Source organism: Ostrinia nubilalis, chromosome 21, assembly GCF_963855985.1.
Source record: "Ostrinia nubilalis chromosome 21, ilOstNubi1.1, whole genome shotgun sequence".
Classification (NCBI taxonomy): Eukaryota; Metazoa; Arthropoda; class Insecta; order Lepidoptera; family Crambidae; genus Ostrinia; species Ostrinia nubilalis.
This window is the reverse complement of record NC_087108.1, coordinates 8373784-8396111: the sequence shown is the minus strand read 5'-3', so window position 1 is coordinate 8396111 and position 22328 is coordinate 8373784. Positions and strand designations below refer to the sequence as shown.

The following is a 22328-nucleotide window of genomic DNA, read 5'->3' as shown; positions in this document are numbered from 1 at the left end:
TTTAAAAAATAATACTTTTTTTATGGTTTCATTTTTTGTTGAACCCTAACGCGTCCTTAAATACTTGGTCAGTTTTTGCATGCGTCAACATCAACATGAAAGACAGGACAACTGCACTTGCAAAAAACGTCCGGAGTCGCCTTAGTATGTATATTTTGGACCATTAAAATTTTGTGACTGTTAAATCTATAATATTACAGCTATTTCTTCTGTATAGGTAACTACATGTCTGGTAGCTTTATTATGTACTAGGATCAGTCTATATTCCTCGCTCAATGCGATTTAAGTGGCACAAAATATCTTAAGTCAGTCCCACGGTAAGCTTATTTAGGCTCGGATTTCATCCATGGCCCTTCATGTCGTGCTTAGCATAAGCAAATAGACGAGTCCTGTCTACGCTAGATTAGATGTCTCTGTCAATCTGGACGACCGGCTGAAGGCGGTGGCCAACAAAAATAACAATCCAAGACCGAGGTAGAGATGTGCCGAGCTAATGGAGTCGAACTCGTTAGTAAATCGAATACGGAGTCGGTTTGGGAATTAGTCGAGTTTAAGCATGTCGTCAAGGTAGATATTTATACGATACTGTACCATTTAGGCCTACCTACAAAGGTCCTGCCTCGATAGTATTATGTTATCTATGGTTATAGGATTATTCAGGCAATCTACTTGAAGTCTCTACAATTCTACGTGCTACGCTACTACACGCTCATAGATAGTTCTAATCTTATGAAAAAGTCATACCACCTGTTTGACATAGGTCCAGAAGGAGTCGCATATCAAACATTAACGTATCATCGCTCGAGTCATTAACAGCATCAATTACAGACACCTCGATTCTCACTCGTCCGAATCGAATTACCGACTCGATCCGGTGCATCGCTACCCGGCATCGGGCGACACAGGCTGCATTTGCATACATTCCGCTCCGGCTGGCGACATCTGAACATTTTTCGGCGCATTTAACCGCGAACAATGGGCCAGTGATCAGGCCCCATAAATACGGCCCCCGTGAATTTACATACAATCTGCGCGACAGTTGATCGGCAGTCGTACCATGGAATGGCGTCGTACCATACAAAATGGCAGCTATTAAAATTAAACGGATAAGCCGTAAACCGTACAGATAAAAATACTCAATCGATCTTTGTGTTGAAGAGTTAAACGGAATTGTAAAGGCTTGACAATCAATCAAATGTAACAATGGTTATTGAGGCAAACATTTTTGCGAACCAACTAAGAAGACTTCTTAAAACTTTATAAGCCGTAGGTCATCCACCGCAACCAAGATTGAGCACTTAATTGAGTAGTAAAATTATACATTAAGTTAGATTTAAAAATAATGTTACTCGTAATTGGTGGGTGTTAACTCTCCCTTCTTTGTCTTTTGAAAAATATTTTTTGTGTCTGCATACAGCACACGGGTTGTTCAATCCAACGCATGTCGAATCCATGGCACAATAACTCAAACTTTACATTGTAACGAATTGATTGCTTTTCGTGGGGTATGTATCATCTAATTTATTCAAGAAGGATACCGTACCTACAGGGTTTAATTTCATACAGCCAGTTTGTTACTCTGTTAAAACAATACATTACAAGCTCCATGGGTGTTCCCAAAGCTCAGTAATTTCTTCATACCAAGATAAGTTCGAGTCGTTTGCGATGTTTTACTGCTATATTCGTAATGGCGTACTTTAATCGCCTCTTAAAAATTCGACGTGCTTTTTGCTGTTATGATACTCAAATTCCAATTTTTGTACATTAGTTTATTATTAAGGAGTGGAATGACATTAAATCCAAGGTTCGGTAATTGCTAATATTAGGTGACTCACGTTGAGTGCCAAATGCCAATCACTCTACGTATTGTGACTCAAGTTTTACTGAGATTCAACAGATGGCATGCAATCTACAGCTGCACGATTTTTGATGCTCTAAATAAGAATAACATGACTTTATTTAATCTAAGATTAGCCTTAATCTCCATTAAGTATGGGTGCTTAGGTGTCAACAAGCTGCTGTTATGATTACATAGAATCAAGTTAATCAGTAGGTACTTTAAAAAGTGTCGAAATGAACCGTCTCGTAGGTATGTACGTTACTTACTACTCGTATAATCTACTAGATACCTACTAAATCAACTTTTTGTGCAGGTGGTGGGCCAAGAGTTGCTAGCAGCCGGCCAGTACCAAGCCGCTGTCACGGTCCTGGAAGCAGCACTGAGGATTGGCTCGTGCTCCTTGAAGTTGAGGTAAGAATCCTTAAACAAAGCACAGACTCAAGCTAAGTTGACCTGAGTCCTAGACGTAAACTTTAAACTTTATACTTACAGTATTCGGCTTCTATTTACTTGATATCTTCCTGTACTGACGCTTGCATCTTACTACTCATATAAGCGCACTCTAACTACACGACCATACTTACGTTTGAACTAAGTGCAGAGAGTGATTAGGAACAATCAGTATTTTTTCAGTGCATGAGCTTTCAGTTTTTATATTGTACAAAACACGTCTTCCGCTCTTAAGCTTCGCGCAAAGCTTTTCGCATGAAGGTGACAAAGACCTCTTTATTGACTTAAAAGTGTCAACGATCAGTGGTTTGTAAACACATCCATTAACAATTAGGTCAGGCGTGCACTTATTAAAGATATCACTTCTCCCGACTGCACTTCGCCATATCAGGCTCACTAATTATAAGTTAAGCCCGCTCGAAGGGCGAACCTCTCCACAGCTCGTACTGCCCTAGGTAGAAATTAGCTATAAAGCGCCGCCAAAGGAGAGAAAACACCACTTTTACCAATTAATATAACCGATTAGTGCCGTAGATCATTTAACGGATAAATTCCAGACACAAATTTTTCTTCTTGCGCTAATTGCCAGCCAATTGGAAGTGCAAAGGGATCGATAGCAATCGCATCGATTGATTTGGAGCTTATTCGATTAATCTTATCTCGATTATAATATTGGTGAGCTTCTTGTTTCTTTCATTTTTACGACTAAATTACAGATCAATTAATTTTTCTGCACCTAAGTGCGAATGCGATTGCTCTCAGACACGTCTCAATCTTCTTGCATTTTATTGTGATGTTTAATCGCAAAATTCAAAGGCCATAAATCGGCGTTTGGCCCCGCTCATGGGAGTAAATCCCTTAGCAACAATTTCACACCTTCAATAAAGCTCAGCCCAGCCTTAATAAGAAGAAGACAAATGACTCCGCTGCGAATCTTCACGTTCATTAATGCCGTAACATTATTATTTTTAATCGTCCGCCGTATATAACGAGTTGACAGTGGATAATTTACTCTCGTGCACTCCTATCCTGTAACATCTTTATTAAAATCGCAATAAGGTCTGGATTCCGACCGGTTGAGAAGTTGTGCGTACTTAAGAAACGGTTATCTTTGTCGGAATTTCGACGTTTTGATTTATAATGTTCGAGTGTCGAGGAAATAAAGACTTCATAAATTCCGCCGGGATATACTCCGCGGGTTTAATAAGAGCACCAATGTACCCTAATTGACATTTCAGAATTTTACCGATGGAATCGTTTGGTAAATTATAGCCCACCTGTGCCAGGCGCAGTCTATCTGTGCTCGTGAGTCGGAATACGGTTTAATACCAATTCCCCATTAACATGTAACAAGTAGGCTGCGCCTTGGGTAGGTAGCTGTTGCACAAATTAAATTACTTTGAACGGTACCTCTTGTTTTCCTTTATAGCTTAATTTAGGTATTACAGTTACTCCGATCTAACATTACATTTTATTTCGATCTATTACAGGAACTGTAATTCGAACACGAATACATTAACTTACATTATGGACAATGAACACAAAGATAAGAAATGTAATATCTGTTAGAAATCACAAATTGTCCTAGGGATTCTAGAAGTAAGTTTCCTCCTAAGAATACTAGAAATTCTAGATCTTACCACTCAATCGAGAACAGCCGTCTACGGTCTTCTTTCAGTTCGCTGTGTTTAAAAAATATTTACTTTTTACCTACAGTACATACATCTTTTAATCACAATATGCAACAGATTTTTGCCGGGAGCGTCTTTCAGCACTAACCTGAGACAATGCTGACAAGATCATTTTCTAAATCAACACGAGCGGAAATCGAGTCCGGGACTCCTTGCGCTCACGGCTATACGCCGCCCCACCACGCTATCAGACCATGAAATAAGCCATATGGAGCACTTAAAACGATCCAATATAAAGATATTGAATTGGATTATTATAGTGTTTTAAGTGATCTTCCGGAATTGATACAATATTTTTATGTTGCTAACTGGTTTTAAATTCAATAATCGTATCCAGCTCCAACAATCGAAATGTAAATGCGATTCCCGAGCCAAATTATTTGACATTAAGCCCCGATTTCGTTTAATTATTCCCTTCTTCCAAACTCCAACTGCCGCAATTTCCTGCCGCTTTACTCTCATCCTAAAACATCTCGATAAAATCTTTTGGTATCGATATATAAATCGTCGGTTAGTAGTTTTAAAAATGTAAAGTACAGAAAGAGGGCCTGAAGAATGTGATCATTAACGGGGCTTGCAGCAGGCGCATAAAGTTCGAGGATACTGTTCGGGTGCGTGTGTGTACTGTGTAGCGAGGCGGCGAGAGGGCTATAGCACGGGGAGAACAAGCAGCCCATTTTATACATAATTAATGTGTTTATTTTGACGAGATAATCAACTGTCTGGAGACATTAGCAGCGGTTTGTCCAGTTTTAGAGCTTTTTCTGTGGGGCAATCCATTTTGTTCAGGTTTGTTGGAAATTTTCGAAAGGAATCCTACACTTACTATCAGGAGATCCATCTGCCAGTTCGGCTTCCTACTCGCATCTAATTTTGCAGTCGAAGTATCTATAGTATGTTTTTGCATTAGTCACACTTGCTTGCTTGGCTTGTATAAATTCTTTGCCCAACTTTTTTTAACCTTATTTTTCTCTTAGTGGATCAGTTTTTTCTTATGAAAATATATTTTCAGGGAATTTCCCAGTCCCATTTTCGGTGTTCTCGTCCGCCCAACTTCAAAAAATGACTTGGCTGCTCTCGTCCAGCTACAGCCGTGTAGAAACAATTTGTAGCAGCTCGCTAGGCATTTGATAAGGTCTTATTTAGCACCTGCCGGGCCCTGGCGGAAGCCTCGTTCGTCTAACGCAGACGCTGCGAAATTGCAGGAGATACAGCTGAAAAGCAAAGAAATAAACATAGAATAACAAGCCCTGGAATTAGATTTGCGTTGGGGAATTTCATTTTAACACATGCGTATATCTTGCGGCTAAATTATTTAGAGATTTCTAGCTTGGTGTGCTGTACATTCGTTTTAATCTGCAAGTAGGAAATATATTTTCCATAGACTTTGCCTGCGCCCCACTAGACATTATAGCGCTTGTCAACCTTTCAAAAAGTTCAAAAACCAAGGTAAAAACCATCCTGTGTTTTTCTCTTTCATCTGAATTGGTTCAATGGTTTAAACTTGAAAATGTGACAGACAGACAGTTAATACTTTCAGATAAGTATTATAAAACATTAAGCACGGAAATAAGGATTAACAAAAGATATTTGCCTTCATAATAAAATTCGCTACTTAAACTTACATTGTAAGTTACACATGACAAATACCAATTCAAGTTGGATTAACGTTGCAATTCTTACAGGACCATTCACACTACACGTATGGTTAATCTTAAAAGCGACGTTTATAAGCTTATAAGAGTGCATTAAATCCCTCGGACATTGATCAAATAAGCCTCATCGGGCAACATCGCGAACACATTACTAACTCACGATACCAAAATTGTCAACTCGAGAGTTGCAGGGTTGGCGCTTTATTTGCTTAATTAGAATACATATTTTAAAAACTTAATTATCATGATTTTAACTACTTGATTATTATGTGTTTATTATTAGATGCAACAACATTTTATTAATTAGTTAATAACTAATCTTGCATTGTTAACTAGTCGTAATAATTACGTCGAACGAGAGCTGAAAAACTTTATGTAAAAGATTACAGAGCAAAATGTCTATTTTAAGTAGGTACAGTTTCATAATCATACAAAACAATTTTCTTCCTCTACTAAATGTACACTTTACAGATTAGACACAGATTTAATACTGGAAAACTCAGCAGGTTTTTAAAATAGGTTTACCTTTTTTATTAGTCAACAAGTACCTAGATTTATTCCTCTGCTACACACCACAATACTAATTGCACAATGTTTTTGCTACAAACCAACTTGCTTCCTTCGCGTACGTTTCCACGGATGAAAAAAGGTGTCAGCCCTTTACAGCGTCAGGCGAGGGCCGCGCGTCGAAACCCACACCTCGCCGCGATGTTATCTCGCTTTGATGGATCGAATCTGTATCGATACCGGCCTATTCCGAGTCGGAATTTTAACGATTAACGGAATGTCAGCGATCATCGCAGATTAGATTGTGTGACGGACGATTTATTATCTGGAAGTAAGTACTTTCTAATGAATTGAGGATGTGCTTTATGAATGCAATAACTTTTAAAAGCCTCTTCCAGGTGTAGTTGCTTTTTACGGGCCTGGACAGAACAGAAATGCGTAAATTAAATAACGTATCGATCTTAAATATTACCTAAATTGTTGAATAACTGTACATATTGGATGCAATAAAAGAATGAGTATTTAGTATTTTTTACTTGACCATAAATACTGTTAATTAAATACACTTACGTATAAAGACTAACGTAATATGTATAATTTAAGAAGTCCAAGTTATCACAACTCATCTGAAAGAGATCATATTAAAAATATTTATGGTAAATATTCCGCATTATTCTTCAACGCACATTTCGGGCGCGCTCGTAAAATAAATCCCAAATTATTTATCTTGTGCCTTGTGTATCAGAATATCGACCATCTTGGATTCCGAAGCAGAGGTGTAAAGTGGGATGTCAAATTACATCGGTCCGAGTGATTCATTAGCGTCCGCACGAATTAAAATATTTATCCCGTATCATTTTAATCGATTTCACACCGACTATTTACTTGTAGCCGCGACAAAGGTCGGAAACATGAAACGTAGGGAAGGTTGCATATAAACGACTTTTTAATAGTCGGAGAGAGTTGGAAAAGTACCCGGTGCTTGTTTTTTGTTTTGTGAATTCATTAGGACTATTTGCCGGTATAGAAGGAAGCATAACATGTAGGTACTACGCTGGTGTGTGTGTGGTAATACGGATGCATTTTCCTCATCATTGCTTCATTAAGCGATTATATTTGAAGTAAAAGAAGAAAACAAGTAGTGACTGCGTTTCTTACATTGCTTTTTTCTATGGTTAATTAAAATATGTGCTTATCCAAATGTAAAGTTCACTCGCCTTTGTGAAATGCAACAACTATACGTGCATATAAAGTTCGTGTACATTAATTGACAATATTATTGTTTTTAAATACACAGACATAGTTATACAGAAATATCAGATACTTACATTATGGTTATGATTTTCGATTTCAAATATGATTAAAGAAAACCTGTTTGTCCCCAGGGGTTCGGTCTTCAGCGCTCTATCATCCGCTCACTGGGCGCTCAGCCAGCTGGACGCTGCAATAAACTACATGCAGCAAGACTTGGCCGTCGCCAAGTCCCTTGGCGACACGGCGGGCGAGTGCCGCGCGCATGGCAACCTTGGCGCTGCGTACTTCAGCCAAGGGTCCTACAAGGATGCCTTGACCGCCCACAGATACCAACTCGTGTTGGCCATGAAGTGCAAAGTAAGTAATGCATTTATTTAAATTAACTTGACATATAAGGCTAGAATGTACTTACTTGGCGACCTGGCCAAGTTACTTGGCGACCTTGTGGCCTGTAGATGGTAGCATATTATTCAGCTAAGGGTCGTACTTACAAATACAAAGTCAGTAAATGCACTTTAAAGGCGATTATGCGGGAAGATTTAACAGTTGCCAAGTAACTTGGCTACAGAGCAAGCGATGCACGTAGCTACTGAAATGAAAGTTCGGAGTCATTAACGTGATATCAACTAAAGTTCCTTAGTTACACACGCTTTGAGCACGGAAAAATTATGCTGTTAGCCAAGAAAGTAAATCATAATAAAAACTACTTTCAGCGAATAATGACTGCAGCTAGCATCAGTAATTAGCTTATGCACATTAATTGAATCCTAATTAACATTTTTTGCATACCGACAACATTACCTAACTGAGGAACTTTCTGCGCCAATTTTAAAATGCCAACTACGTAGGTACAAGAACTTCATCACAAAAACACTGCAAATTATGTTATAAGAACGAAATAATGTAATTAAAAATAACAATTTCCGCTTCTCACAATAAAGCAACAACAAAGTTATTGCATCAATTTCGTCGAAATTTCGTCTTCAACTGCAGAATTAAATCGTCAAGTTTTTAACAACTGTGAGTGTTTGGTTTTTTCAACTTGGACGGTTTATTTTCGTAAGCGTCCTCTACTCTCGTTTTGTTTCTTTGCCATAGAAATGGAGGCACATTCAATCATGTCCAGATGCCCTGGGAACGCCGTAAATTATCGGGTAAACATAATATATGCCATATAAAGCAAATCCTCGTGCGAAACTGAGCTAGAATATAATATTACAATGGAAATATTTACATGGAGAATGGTAGTAAAACAATATTTTAGTTTCTCTTTTACTAATGCGTTCGAGAGAAGGCGAAATAAAAACGCGTTGATACAGTGTTTATATGAAAGGTATCGTATTTTATTACCAGATAAAGATTTCCGTGTGCCTCTTTAATATTCAACATGGTTTTAAACAGCATCTAAAAAGAAAAATCACTCAATTCGCTGCGTAGATTTTACAACGATTTTGTTTTAAAAAATAAGTTTAAAAAGTATATTTTTATTAAACTCCGTGTCATATGTATTTTTAAGTTTTGCAGAGACATCGTAACTATCACATACCAAACCTAATAGTCACAAAGGACCCCACAATAAGTTTTAGAGGGGCATAAAACGGTGATTCGCTTTTAAACGTAGTAAATGGTCGTGGGGTTGTCACAAAGCTGCAAAGCACAGTCTATGATTCATGGAATATTTTTTTTTCAGACATACACGAGTAATTTTTTAGAATACTATATTCAATGACTAATATGTCAAAATCACCAATATTTTTTTTTTTTTTTCTTCTTTCTGGCTCTCGCGGATTGCGTTTAGCCACGACAGGGTTCTTGATCTTGAGTTTTGCGTTTGCGTATGTTTTGCGTTTGGTTTTGCGGACATTGGGTTTGGACAGGGTGGGATTAGGTTAAAAGGTAGGGAAACGAATTATTAAAAATTACGGAAGGAAACGGAACAAAAGGATTATTTGATAGGATCATTGTTTATAGCAGATAAGGATAACAAAAGCAAGTATTTACATATTAAAAAATAAAATATATACACTATTTACAACTTAATATTATTATGAGTAATATATGCAGCTAGAATATTATAGATATTACAATCATTAGAATTTAAGAGGCAAGTGATAGAGGTAGGGAAAGGAACATGGATGGATAAAAGTGAGTTAATAAAAGAGGAACGGTCATAAAGGCAACAATTAAAAAATATGTGGTTCATATCTCCCACATCAGACCCACAGGAACACATATCACTGTCTATAACATGAATTTTGGCCAAGTGTGCTGGAGTGCACAAATGTCCAAGTCTCATTCTTGTCAAAGTAGTAGTAACCCTTTTTGAAAGATTCATTTTAGCAAACCATGGCTTAAAAGGAATAGATGGTTGAATAAGCTTATAATGCTTCCCCTTAGATTGACTAGTCACTTCCCAATTCTCCTCCCAGGCAGACCTGAGATAAGTTTTGGGAAGGGCTGCTGTTAAATCATGGCAATAATTAGTATAAGGATAAATATCTCCACATTCAATCGCTTCATTGGCTAGTTTATCGGCTTTATCGTTTCCTGTAATGTTACTATGACTAGGAATCCACGCAAAATGTATTGAATAACCGTTTAAATGACATTTATATAATAATTGTCTGCATTCCATGATAACAGGATAACTGGTATTACTCTTAAACGGAAATTTTAATAATGCTTGCAAAGCACTTTTAGAATCGGAAAAAATAATAGTTTTGTCTAATTTCATAAGAAGCGCATACTCTAAGGATTTAAATATTCCAAAACATTCCCCTGTAAAAACAGACGACTCAGGAGGAAGTTTAACTTGTTGTAAAATTCGGTATTGTTGATGGAATACGCCAACTCCAACGTGACCCGTTGGTGAGTGTTTAGATGCATCGCAGTAAAGATGATGCCAATCATGCCAGTTCTCATCTAATATCTGTCTAAATTTAATATCAGCATTGTGGTCATCCTTGTTTACGTCTAAATTAAGATGTACTGTCGGAGCAAGAATCAGGGACTCAAAACTAACAGAAAAAAGCGGAAGGAAGCACGATCTGTGTACAGGGGCTTGAATGGATATAAATTTGCGATAACTTATAACTAAGCAAGGTGGAGATTTGCGAGACCAATAAGAAGAAGTATCAACTAAACCGGATAATCTGTTAAGTTTACTGTATATTGGATGATTTGATTGTTGAAGAACGCGAAATAGATATTTGTCGCATAAATATTGGCGACGTAATCTCAACGGTGGTCACCAATATTGATCATAATAGTTACAGCTAAGATTACATAATTTGTTAATTAAGTATGTCGTGCATCTTATTAGACCAGATACTTAGTTAAAACTGTGGTTAAAACAGAATAAACTACTTATCCATCTTCATTATTTAATCCTGACTCTACATAATAAACATCTTTCAACCGATCGCACATAAACTCCACCCTACAAAGGCGAATTCGCATCAACAGATATATCCATTAGGAATGCGCCTAAAAAGGAATCTAAAAGAAAGTAAAGTGACGTAAAGCAGAATTATTGAATGCTCACGATTAAAAGCTAAATGCGCTTACCGCCATAAGCTGGTCATTCAGCAGCCTGCTTTATCGGGAGGCCAGGGCATCTGTATTACGCTTTAAAAGAAACATTACAAATAGTAAAGTTCCCTTTTTATTGGGGCCTTTGATCGGCGCCGGCGCGCGCACACTAATGCTAATTCGCGGTAAACGCACCAACTTCAACTCCTGCGCTGTGTCAAGTGATCCTCCCATTTTCTCCCAGACCAATTAGTCTTGTAGCTAAGCTGAGATTTTTTATACAATTATAAATACCCTGCCATACACAATCGTAAAATTAATTACAGCTGATAAGCAAACTGGTACCTACTTTCAGCATGGTTTCGTTATTTGTATCACATTCATATAACAGTCATTAAGAGGATATAAAAGCTCATCTACGTTTAAAATATAAAGATGTTAGATAAGTATTCCTTATAAACCTTTGAAGTATAGAAATTCGAATGAATTTCATTAACAAATCATAAGCCACCCACGAAGCGAATGCAAAAGAATTATTTAAATTGAATATGAGACTGGAATCTGGATTTTTAATGTTGCACTTTGTATTTATAAACCAGTTTGATTAGTATTAACTCAGGCACTTGTGGAGTGTTTTTAAATTACCTATTTATCATAAAAATCCTTACGGTTGAATCCTGGCGTTTATACCATTTAGTTTCTTTACATAGCAATTTCCCACTCATATTGGATTACTGATACAGGCTTAGTTCCACTCAATTACACCTGTTTCGCTATTGCTTGTCGTTTATTACTTTAAAAGCTACCCTGGCACATCAAGCTAAAGTTAAGCTTTTTATTTAGCTGTAATACGTGCTATTATGCAACAAAAATTATACCCTGACGTGTCAACGACTGTTCCTACACTTATCGGCTCTTACAGCTTTTTATTACAGCTTCCGATTAGTTTGGATAGCTTTTAACAAGTAGTAATAAAAATAAACTATAGTTAGGTAGGTACTTCTAAGTTTTTAGTACCTCTATGATTCTTGAAACTTTTCTCGTATGAAATATGAACGTAGCTGCGTAGGTACTTAAAATTTCTGAAGATCAGTACTGACTACTGTGTCTATGTATAATATTTTCTGAACTAATCTCAGTCGCAAGAGTCAGACGACAGGACATCAAGCTAAGCACTGCAGACTCTTATGTAGTGGGAATAAGAGCTGATTTGAAACAAAAATGTATAGTCTTATATGCAGTACATTCCGACACGACAAATCGTCCAGTTTCATTACAGCGCGCAATCACGAGGCGGCACCCGAGAAACAATCCGAACAAATAGTCGTAAAAAATATTAACTTTACGTTCCACGCGACCGGCGGCCGACAAAAAGTTCGCTCGATTTAAAATAACCGCGAAATGTTCGCGACGACGGGAATTAGTTTCCCAGTAACCCGACCAACCCCGCGGATGTTGAAAAAACGGACAGCTGGCAGCCGAAGCAGGGGAAAGGTTCTGCTGCAAAAAGCACCGACTTCAGAATCAGATTTGAGTTCGTTTGCCAAAAACTTTGTACGACTTCAAATGACTCAACGAATTTTTAATCGACAGTCCGCCCGCATTATAAATCCTACCTAATAATTTATTGATATTCATACCTTGACGCTTGACCTAATAATCTACGGACGAAACATTAAGATCCTTCTTCTCTCTTCTCTCCTTACGTTGGATGTAATAAATGTTGTTTTACAACAACTTTACCTTTAATAGGGTTTTTTAACCCCTAGAATGACGGGCCCCTAAAACTAATAACCATGTACAGTGAAGCATAGCGACCACGACCAGTGACCCCGCAACCGCACACAACTCATTTCTAATGCCTAATTAATTAACGCTAGACTCCGGATGTGATCTGTTTTATGCTACTTTTTGTATTATGTCATCCATACATATCTGCTCATACATCATCAGTTAAATTGCTAGCAAGTCACGACATAATTGTTGCGCATTTTCACAAAGCGAGAACGGGTACGTAGCTCTAAAATATTTACAGTAAAGTGTTATATTTATAGGAGCAGTAGTTTAGAAATTGTATGAACCCGTTCAAATGTCGCCTCCAAAGCGATGCGATTGTTTGTTTAATTTGAAAAGAAGCTATTTCTTGCAAGCTTCATTACTATTGCGAAAGCTCACAACGAGGTCGCGCTGTCGTCTTAACTCCTTCGTTGCGAAATAAAAAGCATTGAGTGATGTATGTAATGTTTCAACCCTTCGCCGGAGCGTAGTGCGCGAATAATTCGACAGTAACATGCGGGTCTAGCCAGCCTTCATTAGCGGATGCCGGGATAACCCGTTCGCCGCGCCCGCCCATGCCAGGCAGGTGCGGGGTCTCACAGACCACTAAAGCCCTGTTCAGACGTAGCGATTTTGATCTCCGAGGCTTGACAATTGGCAACACTTGACATTTTTAATGTTAGTGGTATTGAAGAAATTGAACAAACGTGGTAGGCCTTTAACAGAACTAGCTCTTTTGTTGGTTCATATTCTTTATTAACTACATACATTTTGTGGAGACCCTTTTCAGGGGTTGCACACGTCCAAAATTCAACTTGTTGTTGTTTCTTATTCAGAATGTAATCCTTCTTTTGGTTATTATTGACGATGACGTATAAGCAAAGTTTTTCTAATGATCTACTCGCCAGCTAAATTCACTTTTCGCATTCGTATCTTGATCCTCTTCATTTGACAAACACAGATCTGTCGACTCTACATTTTCCTTGATATTCTTAAAAATATGTACGAGTACAACACTTTGCCTTAGTTTAACATGGTCTAACTAAAGTTGCATCGTCTGTATAGAGCCTAACAAGTTATGACTTCTCATGATATGCCAATACATCCTTATTAAGAATAATTGAAGTGCGTATGACATAACGTATTTGCGGAGAATTTATCAATTTATATTCATACTATCTCGCGAGCTGATAATAATTAAAACGATGCCTATTTTAGATGGTACACTTTTTATGGGCGGTTCTTGCGGTTGCCAAGTGTTTTTTTTTTTTTGTTTCTCTAGATAAATTTAGATAGAGTTTTAATATGATGTAACATGTTATTTTCTGTACCATTGAACATTGGTTCAAATTATCGCCTGAGTTAAATCATCATCATCACATTATATTTTACCTTGTGGTCTTTTTTTTATTTTGATCCATTTCTTCCAAGATAGAGAATCTAGAGAGTCATTGTTTCGATCAATCTAATAATATCGTACTTACTATACCTAAGCCTGTATCTCAAAAAAATTTTAACATCACGGTACGTAGAGTTAAACAGTTTTAGCGCTTCTGTATAGGAACTTGTACGTATTTCTAGAAGAAAATCGACGAAAGATTATGTAATACAGGACTTACCTTCCCACATAAATGAAAGTGGTTTTTCTCGTCTCGTGAGTTTAAGAAAAAAGAGCTATTTGTTTATCGCATTTACGACATTCGTTGCCTTTTTAGTATCGTATTTAAAACATGCTGTAAATTGCCCGCGTCCTTTAGTTCTGAGTACTCCACAAGTTGGAGTCAACATTTTGCAGTCTATTTAACCTACCATAATAAATGTAACATGTAATCTAGCTAGAGTAAAGAAAAAACGTAATTTAGTTGCTAAAGATAGTTTTATTACGGCAAAATATAGCTTGAAGTACCTAGAGGTAGAGCTAATTTGGAAAACCTGAAAAATCTAGGTAATGCGAGTACTTAGTAAGATAGTATCTTGTAAGAAATGCAATACTTGTAGTATTAGCATAAAAATAAAAAGGTTAACCAGTCTACCGATGCTTACATAAGTGCATCTGCATACAACTCGCTCAGTAGTAGAATGTGAAGGGTTTTTGTATAATCTAGGTAGATAGTGTTTATTTCTTCTATTACAATTAACCATTCGACACGTCTTTTTATATCTCAAACACTTTTCATACATACGACAGCACATCATACTATACATATTGCAAAATAGCCCGTATTACAAAGAGATAAGACGCTATGTCTAGCTTGATGTGCGTACTTGTCTATGAGAGAAGGATGCGGGCTGTTACGCGGGCCCTTACTGATTAGGCACGCACGTGGCCTGTTATGATCTGCGCTTTTTGCCCTACCAGTTCTTACGCATATACAGTGTGAGTCACGTTAAAGTGTACATATGAAAATAGATGAAACTAGACCTATTTTTATCGACAAAAAATAGGTCAAAAATTTTTTGAGATTTTTTTTAAATTTTTTATAGAATTTTTTTTCTTCCAATTACTTATTGTAAAGAAAACGTAATAACTTTTAAACTAAGCGGTATATCCTGATAAAATAAAAACAGTAATAATGCTAAATAACAGGCAATACTAAAACAATACATAAAATACACAAAAAATGCCAACAAATAATAAAAAATGATACTTTTTGAAAAAAATCTGCTTAAAAATTCGTATTTTTTTGGTTATTTGATAAATTTCTCCAAAAAATTCCCCTATAATAGGTGGTTTTTATTACTTTTTATTATTTTCTATCGTATTACTTTTGTAAAACTAAAAATCGCATGTCTTTATCCCTATCACAACATTTGCTATGATCGTTTGCTATGATCATTGGAAGAAAAAAATTCTATAAAAATTAAAAAAAAAATCTCAAAAAAATTTTGACCTCTTTTTTATCGATAAAAATAGGTCTAGTTACATATATCTTCATATGTACACTTTAACGTGACTCACACTGTATTACGAACTCTTTGCTGAATGCACTTTAGTTATCTATGCATTCTTAAGCCTATGTTGGCGCCATCTTGGAATGTTTATTAATTAAATGTTGTTTCTACATTTTACGTTAATTTAATAAGTTGATTAATAGGCGAAAGGGATGACCTACCTTATTTAAATTCGCTCATGATACTAAAGGGAATTAAATATAATTTAGACCTTATTAACATTCGAAATTAAAAACGTAACGTTAACTCGTAAATGTTCGATTCCTAATTTATGAGAACATAATATAAATGAACGCTCAATAAATATGATTTTAGGAATCATGAAAATACAATAAATGTTCTTAATTCACGAAGTTAAGAATGCTCTCGGCGATTATATTCTGAGCATTACGACTGATCGGGGAGCTCGGCCAAAATGAATATTCATGAATTGCAAATTCCCAACAAATTCAAAGTCATCATGGAGTTTTAAGCGGCTCTCATGTTCGCCAATCGTTATTTCGTTTTTAACATAAATACCGATCGTATATTGATAACTCTAAAAATCAACTTAGTCTATACTTTTATTTTATTTATGCTTCAAGCAGCCGGGGCCCGTTACCAGTATTTGCAATGGAAGGTATAAAACTTAATATCTGACTTGAGAAAAAACGATTCTATATTTAACACATACGATAGTCACGTCGATCATCATTTCAGATTATCACCCGTCCGCTTGCTTTATCTTTGTTTTGTGGACAGAGGTTATTATTAAGCTTTATTAGCATCGGGTAAACTTGAATTATTTTATTAATACAGAGAATTTCTCAGCTCCACCACAGTAAATTGGAATGAATGATCGTTAAAAGAAACAAAATTGCGGTCCGCGCAACCTGAATACTAGTGCTGCATAATGGCCGTACATGAGCGTCGTATTGTATACGAATAATAATCTGGAGAAACAAGGCTCACAAGCGAACATAATAAAGGTTGATAAACGTACGTCTCATTCGAGTATTATTTATAAAGGCGGTTTTCCCACCACGCGGCCAGCTCGTTGGCGTTCACTCGTCCGGAAAGTATCCGACCATAGGTTTATCGAAATGCATAAAGGCCTTATCTAAAGTAGACCATTTTCTTTCCAACTAACTTCAATCTGACTGACCTGAGTCCTGTTTCATGGAGTAATTACATACTTCACCAAGACTAAATTTTCCATTATTATCCGTATAGTAACTACCTACTTACTCTCTTTTAAGGAAATCCGTAAAATTTACGATTATTTTATCTACATCTTGTTTTATTATCAAAAGAAACATCACTTTATTATCCTTCATTATTTTGAAGAAATTAATATCAAGTTTAGTAATATTCCAAATGTAAGCCTCAATCCGATGGTTCCGTAGTCCTGACAAGGAACCCTTATTTAAAGTTAAAGCGACTTGAAGCTTCAAATGTCGGTAACTTGTTGGCCAAGATTGAAGTATTTTAGGGTGCATCCACGGCTGGCATTAGAAAGACGACAGAAGGGGATCGAGGCAGTACGTAAATCAGCGCGCTATCGCATAATGTTGCACATACTTAATTAGCTAGATTGTTGCGGCTCGTCCGACTTCGCGGCCCGTGCGGGGCGGGAATCGAACTTGTCGACATCGATTCGAGTTTTCAATAAGCTCAGAGCTTTCAAAGTTTGTTATCTGGATCGTGAAGATTGGCACTAATATAATGTACTCGTACATTTGTAAAAGATTTTGGCTTATAAGTTATCAGTTCCATTGCGCTTAGACACCGGAACATTAAAGATTATTAAAAGTAGAACGTAATAGTAACACCTACTCAAAGATACCTACTATAATCTCCAATAAAATATGCTAAAAAGTTATCTATAACGAGGAAAATTTTCCGCATTTTCTTCTGAGAACACAACTTTCACTTTAGAACTAAGTTTTTCGATCATAAGAAAACGTTATCTAATCGCGCTATCGTCAAAACGTTCCCATCCCTACGCGAGACAAAGGCGGGCTGTCTTCGGGCATTTTTTCCTTTTGTCCCCAACTTCCTCGGTGAAAAGGACGCGGGATTCTATGCCTTTATTTGCTTTGTTTGTCGTATGCATTCTACTAGAAATGTGGCGTCATTTGATACTGTTTACTGCTCTCGTTCATAGCGGCATTTGTTTGCCATTTCCATTCTAGCACACACTGTCGTGTGTTAGATAAACAGCTTTTGAATTATTAGCCGGTTTACCAACTCGCGTTTGTTGCTTATTATTGGATTGTACGTTTATAGTTAGTAAATTATACTTGTAGAGTGTCTTGCTATCCATTTGCTTTCGGATGGGTAATTGCAGTTAGTATAATATTTTAAACTATTATGTTGCATTTTTACTATAGAATTATCACTTCACAGGATTTATTGCACGGGATAATTCTATAATTGCAGTTAGCTCTTGAATTTAATATTAACGCTTTCTGTTCATGTAAAAGATAAATAATCCTTCTCCTAAATCCTATTAGACTAAATAAATTGGTAAATAAATTTCAAGATCGCCTACGTCAGTCTCTATAATTTATTTACCTATTAAATACTTATTATTTTACTGTTATATCTAATCTGTGTCTTATTACAAGATGTTAATTTCCCTAATCCAACTGTTTCTGCACGAAGTTGACATTAACCGGCTAATTATGGAAATCATCAAACTCTCTTTCACAATTTCCACGGACTAATTTCTCTAACATTAACAACCAGTACTTAGTTAGACGTAATAATTTTGGTCCCGCAGTAAGCGGTGAGCTTCCACAATTTGAGATACTGTTTTATTTGATAGTCAACCTTATTTCTTTACATTAGGGCCTAGTTTTTTCTACGTTTTAGTTAGAGCTGAGGTCACGAAGTTAATCTGTAGGTCACGGTGCACCACGAGAATGTGGTAAACGCTCCGCGAAACACAAATTAACCGAGTGCTTCTCATTTGCCTTTCATTTTATTAACTTCTTGGATTAATACTTTAGTCTTTAGACTAGCTATAGAGTTTCAAACAGATTTTCTGTCGTGTACTATCTTTCTAATTATGTTTGACCCCATCCACTAACACGGTAAACGAGGAGACTATTCACGGAAGTAATTATAAGGTGGGTGCCTCCATGAGGATATTAATTATTCATATACTCGTAAATATCTGGCAGAAAATACAGGGAAAGGGAGTATAGATCTCCAACGTTTGCTTATAATACGTAGACATTCCTCTTCAGAAATGTTCTTATTGTATCTAACATTATTTTTACAATTTCGATCAAGATACCTTAATACGTGGACCCGAGCTTCACCATGATGAACTGGCTGTCTTACATCATAGTCAAACTATGTAGTTGTTGAGAAAAATTTAAACGAAGACTAGGTGCACAGCCCATATTATTGTTGCAAATGGATAGTAAGAAGCGTGGTAGCGCCATCATCATAAAGGTTTATATGTTACAACATTTAAGAGATCTTTATCTTTTCAGGACACTCAAGCAGCTGCCGCAGCCCTGACATCATTAGGGCATGTGTACACAGCCATCGGCGACTATCCTAACGCACTCGCCAGTCACAAGCAATGTGTTCAGTTGGTCAAGCAGATGGGTGACCGACTGCAAGAGGCCAGGGAGATCGGGAACGTTGGGGCAGTGTACCTCGCTATGGGAGAGTTTGACTCGGCCGTCGACTGTCACACGCAGCATTTGAGGCTAGCCAGAAGACTTGGTGATCAGGTAAATCACAAGTTACCAGACTTTAATTGTAAGGCAAAATATTTCAAATAGGCTAGTTTCCTAAAAAAATTTTTTTAGTCCGTCATGTTTAATATCAAAAATATTGGACACGTATATTTTTATTTGTCAATCTAACAAATAATTACATAGTTATGGTGCGTTGAAGTTCCGCACGATGTCACAACGTGCGGCACTTTTATGCACGCATTGACGTCACGGGCCTCTTCTTATGAACTTTGGCGCACTTTATCTCTTTAAATTTTCATTAGTTTGAAAAAGTGAAAAATACGTGTAGAGTATTTTTTGATAAGTTAACTGACGGACTAATTAAAACTCTTGCTTTTTGACCCAGGAAACATCCCTATTAACCTTAAAGAAAACACTATAACATGAATTCCTTTTCCCGTCAGGTCGAGGAAGCCAGAGCGTACTCCAACTTAGGTTCTTCATATCATTATAGACGAAATTTCTCCCAAGCAATTGCATACCACGAAAACGTGCTAAGGATAGCTCAAAACCTTGGCGATAGAGCTATAGAAGCCCGAGCGTACGCTGGCCTAGGACATGCAGCCAGGTAACATTTCCACAGATTGCATTATTTATTCAACTAATTAAAGTTCTTAGTCGAGATGAGCTTCGTAGGTACTTTGTAATTGAACTGATGACAAGGAAACGCAATCCATTTTCCAGATGCGCAGGCGATTATGCTCAAGCAAAGAAATGGCATGAGCGACAACTAGATGTTGCGTTAGCAGCCCGAGATAAGGTACGGGTTGTAAATTATTTATAACCTAACAGGACTTACTGGTATGACGAGTTTACTTTGTAAAGATTGTAGAACGTCATATTATTTCTATTGGGTTTCAGGTGGGCGAAGGCCGGGCTTGTTCCAATTTAGGAATTGTGTACCAATTATTGGGGGAACATGATGCTGCACTGAAATTACATCAAGCACATCTTTCAATAGCGAGACAACTGCAGGTAACATTATTAAATGCGCTTATAAACATAATTTTCTTGAAAAAAAAAATGAAATTATAGCACAGTTACTCAAAATCATTTTTTTTCTAGGATAAAGCCGGCATGGGCAGGGCATACGGCAACATTGGCAACGCATACTCTGCAGCGGGGTTTTACGAACAAGCCATCAAGTACCACAAGCAAGAGCTGACAATCTCCAAAGAAGTCCACGATAGGAGCTCAGAAGCCTCCACACATGGAAACCTGGCTGTTGCTTACCAGGCGTTGGGAGCTCATGATATGGCGTTGTTTCATTATAGAGCTCATTTAGGTAATGAATGTCGAATTATTCTTGATGATGACTGAGAGTTGCCTCAGTCTTTGGTTAAATCAAATTAAAACTTAACATTTTTCGGCTTTCAGGGATTGCACGAGAATTAAAAGATGCAGCAGGCGAAGCGTGTGCACTCTTGAATTTAGGCAATTGTCTCTCATCCCGAGGGGAATTCGCACAAGCTGTTCCTTATTATGAGCAACATCTCATGCTCTCCCAAGAGCTAGGTGACGTCACTGCTGAAGCTAAGGCTTGCCACTTTTTAGGCTATGCGCACTACTGCCTGGGCAACTACAGGGAAGCTGTTAGGTGAGAAAATCATTATGAATTAACATTCTTGTAGTTGCTCCAATCACTTTAAATTGATTCTAGGTTCTGAATCATCATCACCAAGAGGACCAAGAGGTAAAACACATAGAAAAACCAAAAAATTTTTTTTTACAGATATTATGACCAAGATTTATCATTAGCCAAAGATCTTCAAGACAAAATGAACATGGGACGAGCGTACTGCAACCTCGGACTTGCCCACTTAGCACTCGGTAACCTGGACACGGCTTTAGAATGCCAGAAGTATTTCCTAGCGATAGCCCATATGACGCAGCACTTGCAGGGCAAATTCAGGGCTCTGGGAAATATTGGAGATGTTTTGATCAAAATGGGTGATGTTGAAGAAGCTGTTAAGATGTACCAGAGACAACTAGGATTCGCTAGACAGGTACTAAGAATTATTTAAAAAAATATAGATACTTCTAAGTGTAAGCGTTTCGGTAAATAAATTGCATACTCGTTTTATTGCAGGCTAGGGATCGTTCCTTAGAAGCTGCTGCCTGTGGTGCCCTAGGCTTAGCAAGACGACTGCAAAGAAGATTGGATGCTGCTCTTGGGCATCATACACAGGTAGGTTAACCCATTGTATATTTATAAAGAAAAGAACAACTTGGACACAGAATAAAGAATAAATAACAATAAAAATAATGTATTTACAGGAATTAACACTACGCCAAGAAGCAGGCGATGCCGCGGGAGAGGCACGAGCGCATTCCCACCTTGGCGCTGTCCACATGGCCTTGGGCCACTATTCACATGCAGCCCGTTGTTATCGGGTATGTTGGATCTTCCATTCTATAAAAATTGAATTCCTTTGCATTTTTCAGATCTGTATCGAAAGAAAAGTGACAATAATAACAAGACGCACAATCATTTCATATTTTCTGTTTTAGGAGCAACTAGAAAGGGCGCAAGAACTTCAAGACTGCGCGTTAGAAGCTCAAGCGTATGGCAATTTAGGTATTGCCAAACTCAATATGGGACACTATGAGGACGCTATTGGATATTTAGAACAGGTACATAATAATCACATAGTCGCAAGTCGTTAGCATGTCCGTTGAAAGGCATGAAAATCATGTTAATGTTTTTTTTTCCAGCAACTGGCGATATTAGAAAGAGTGAACACCCCAACGTGTCAACTGGACAAAGCAAGAGCCTTAGGGTCTCTTGGAGACTGTTACGACGCCCTGGGAGATCCTGATGAAGCAGTCAAGTACCATGAACAGCATCTAGCTGCCGCATTGAAGCTCGATAATAAGAGAGAGCAAGAAAGAGCGTATAGAGGACTAGGTCTTAGTCACAAGTAAGTCTTTAGTA

At 37.3% G+C, this 22328-nt stretch overlaps 1 protein-coding gene across 1 annotated transcript in view; it reads left to right on the top strand.

Moving 5' to 3' along the window:
- Nucleotides 1–22328, top strand: part of LOC135082465 (tetratricopeptide repeat protein 28) — a 97699-nt gene that overhangs the window by 62897 nt on the left and 12474 nt on the right. The window contains exons 6-18 of the mRNA XM_063977260.1: nt 2154–2251; nt 7529–7754; nt 19142–19387; nt 19798–19961; nt 20078–20153; nt 20255–20368; nt 20459–20678; nt 20771–20990; nt 21126–21399; nt 21483–21581; nt 21671–21787; nt 21905–22027; nt 22109–22314. Coding sequence (XP_063833330.1) covers nt 2154–2251; nt 7529–7754; nt 19142–19387; nt 19798–19961; nt 20078–20153; nt 20255–20368; nt 20459–20678; nt 20771–20990; nt 21126–21399; nt 21483–21581; nt 21671–21787; nt 21905–22027; nt 22109–22314 — 2183 coding nt within the window. The remainder of the gene's footprint in view (nt 1–2153; nt 2252–7528; nt 7755–19141; nt 19388–19797; nt 19962–20077; nt 20154–20254; nt 20369–20458; nt 20679–20770; nt 20991–21125; nt 21400–21482; nt 21582–21670; nt 21788–21904; nt 22028–22108; nt 22315–22328) is intronic.